The sequence below is a fragment of the Macrobrachium nipponense genome, chromosome 30, assembly GCF_015104395.2.
Source record: "Macrobrachium nipponense isolate FS-2020 chromosome 30, ASM1510439v2, whole genome shotgun sequence".
In the NCBI taxonomy this organism is placed as follows: Eukaryota; Metazoa; Arthropoda; class Malacostraca; order Decapoda; family Palaemonidae; genus Macrobrachium; species Macrobrachium nipponense.
Window position 1 is genome coordinate 41,934,208 of NC_087218.1, and position 3,462 is coordinate 41,937,669.

General features: G+C 39.5%; 1 protein-coding gene across 2 annotated transcripts in view; it reads right to left on the minus strand.

The window, feature by feature from the left end:
* LOC135202468 (acyl-coenzyme A diphosphatase FITM2-like) overlaps positions 1–2,629 on the minus strand; it is a 103,837-nt gene extending 101,208 nt beyond the window's left edge. Inside the window, exon 1 of one of the 2 annotated variants that reach the window (XM_064231874.1) lies at positions 1,631–2,629. In XM_064231874.1, the coding sequence (XP_064087944.1) occupies positions 1,631–2,216 (586 nt within the window). In that variant the 5' untranslated portion in view covers positions 2,217–2,629. The remainder of the gene's footprint in view (positions 1–1,630) is intronic. The other variant, XM_064231876.1, reaches the window with a different exon arrangement.
* Positions 2,630–3,462: the final 833 nt, after the last annotated feature.

Consider the following 3,462-nt stretch of genomic DNA (forward strand, 5'->3'; position numbering starts at 1 on the left):
TAAGAAGAGCCCTTACTGTAAATAGCATGTAAGCGCAAGGTTCAATACAGAACATACTAGAAACCTAACCAACTCACTAATGTACTTGGGTTACTGATGGTTATTACTATATACTACATACATAGTTACTATACACAGGATGACACTACTGAGCGTGCCACATACGACATGAATTTCTGATTGTTCTCTGCAGTATCCTTTTGTTCTTCAGCTACACTTTTTTTTTTTTTTTTTACTCTTCAACATATGCTTTGGTCTCTCCACACATAACTGTCTAACTCCTTGTACTTTACCTTGATCCTATTTTCATCACCATTTAAAAAAAAAAAATGTTATAGGCTAGTATTTTCTGAATTATGGAATGTGACTCAAGTGGCCTCACTGAGTCATATTTCTGTACTTTACAATGATGCTAATACAGTAATAGCGAGGAAGAATGATACAGCATTCCACAATGTCATGCAACATAAGAATACTACATAAGCTAGCAGTAACATAAAAAGAATAAACCTAAACAATACCTTAAAGACAGGTACCTTCCTTCATTTTCAAAAACTCTTTTGATGCTAGGTACCTATATTTAGGTACCTATATTTTGAGACTTAGGCAAATTTAATTCCTCTGACTGCTACCCTAAGCATATGAAAGTTTAGGAATGCACTAGCCTCATAAAGACTACTATGCCAAGGGGTCTTTGGTAAAGTTTGGTTTAGTATTACCAAGCCTAACTTACACTGTACAAATCAGAAACCTAACCTAAACTGTGATCCTTCAATACTAATGTCTTAAAAGTGAAAAAATATAAATCACAAGCAAGCAAAGTCTAACAAATTTCAAGGCCCCTTCATAAGCTAGTGTCTATATGTGGAATGGAATATAAAATTTAAGCCAAAGGCCAAGTGCTGGGACCTATGATGTCATTCAGCACAGAAAGGCTAAGTGAGAGTAAAATGGTTTTAAAGGTTTAAGAGGAAGAAAAACTTGCAGCTGCCCTATCCAATACCTGTTAAGGAGGGTGGAAAGTAAGAGGGAAGAAAGAGAATATGTTGAGGTACAGTAAAAGAAATGAAGGAGGGTTCCAGGTAGGAGCCAAAAGACACTACAAGGAACCTTAAGTAATGCTTACAGTGTGCCACACAAGGTGCACTGAAGGCACTACCCCCAACTGGAGATATAAAGTGCCTACGAGAGAGACAAGTAATTTTAGTTTGCGAACACTGGGCAATGAACAAATTACACTAAACTAGCCTATTGACCTACAATTGTAAATTATTGGAACCACATAGCAGGCCAGGTGTAAGAAAACTACAGCCCGCAATGCAGCCCACCAAATGTTAGTAAATTTCAAAGAGAAGGGTTATTTTGTCTTAAAAATGTATTTCATGTGAAGTTCCTACTTTAAAATAATGGTACACAAATGGCGGTAAATACTATGGTCACCAGCTGACATGCCACAGTAGGTAGCTAGGTAGCTAGTCTTCAGTTTTACCAGTTAGACCAGTCAGACCTAAGTAAAATCTACAGACCTAAGTAAAATTTACTGGCCTCACCATTGTTTAAGCAAATCTCATCCAAAACCTGAAATATCCTTCCTGCAATTTATCCATAGCATCATAACCGAGCCACTCACCTGAAATATCAAACGAGTGCCAATGATGTCCCATTTCGTTGCATTCGTATTTGTCTTTAATTATCGCTTTACCTAGGCAAGAGCCTGTTCGGTTTTCTACAATACTAAAGAACCACTGGCTCCAAAAATACCAGAAGCACGTCCCAATCAGCAGTCTGGACATGTGCCTCTTGATCACTTCCCGTCGACCGCAGCCTATTGTTGCACTTGTTAGTAATATAAAAGCTCCAACAACCAGGATCATCCATGCCCACGCCACTTTGACGAAATACACATTGAAAACATTATCCTTCATGCCCATATAAACCTTTGGCAGCGGCAAGAAATCACATATGAGAGACCCAAAGAACAAGCCAATGGAATACAGAGTTATTTTAACTTCCGTCTGCACAAACAAGACTTTGCGGCAACCGTGGACAAGGATAAGACTCAGGACGTGTTGCACAGACGCTTGTTCAGGCAAAGGTTTGGTTCCTTTAGCAGCCCAACGACCTTTCTCAATAGGGGGTCGACAGGACTTGAAGGATTGGCCCGTGACGGACGAACCCCGGCCCTTCTTCGGTTGAGCACCTCCTGCAGAAGGCATCGCGACGGGAGACTATCTCTCACTTTCCTTGGTTCAAAAACCCAAGCCGGGATCACGGTACGGCCACGTCGCCATTGACAAACGTGGGGACGTCGTCTAATCCAACACAGGTATCACCTGGCTCTGGGGCCAAATCTATTTCTGGACCAGTCATGGCCGCTCGGTCATTTGCTTCCCATTCCTCCGCTTTCGGGAAATCGGTACGCCGTTATTCAAAGGAGCTCACAAAAGTCGTTGTCACATCTAACAAACTTATGACCTTCCCTTAAATGTTTTATGCAGACGCCAACATGTCACTCACATACAGCGGTAAAACGATTGTTAGAGAGTGGCCCGTCTCGGGATTTGATTTCCTTGCCCTCTGTTAGCAGACGACCGACGAAATGTTTTGTTTACTTCCTGGGACCTGTAGTTGCCAAAAGGCACCGGTATCAATGAAAAACGAAAATATTTTTAAAACGTTAATTCTGAAGGCATTTTTACACTCTCATTCTACCAAATAACTAGTTATTATATTTTCGCGATCACTGATCAATTTACAAACAAAACTCATTTGATATCGCATTGTTTTCAATTTCCAGCGGAGAAATTGAATTACCTATCTTTAGGGAACGAACTTATAAATCACTGGGCAACAGTTACAATTAAAGACATCTCTGCTTCTGTAGCAAATTAAAAGACGCTGCGTACTAGATTACGCAGTTTGTACTACGTAGTGCCGTACTATTTGCCTAAAAGCTAGAGATGTAAAACTGTTTTATCAGACAAAGGAATACCAGTGCGTACATTACAAAGAAATACCAATGCGTAAGACGTTCACAGTGTGATTAGTCAGTTTCCAATTAAAGCATTAGAGGAAGAGTTTTGGGACTTGACAGACGGTGGGTACAAGATGCAATTCTACGTAATAGCCTACGAATTTTTATACTAACAACGGAAATTTGCCAAGCATGTGGTTTACGTAGTATTAAAAAATTAAAATATTTGTTACAAGGAATATCACAAGAAGGAAAATGTAAATTATTTAATTGCGTGGTTATAATTTTGCTCACTCAGGGATTATCTCAAGACACCTACCTTACTTTAGAAAAATGTTTATGAAGGTCCAGTCACGTCTCTTATATTTAGGTGATAAAGCTTAAAACCGGCTGGCATATGGTAAAACACAGATGGAAACGATATTAATTAAAACAATGTTCTAATAAGTACTTGGAAAGGAAACGTTCTCTCTCTCTCTCTCTCTCTC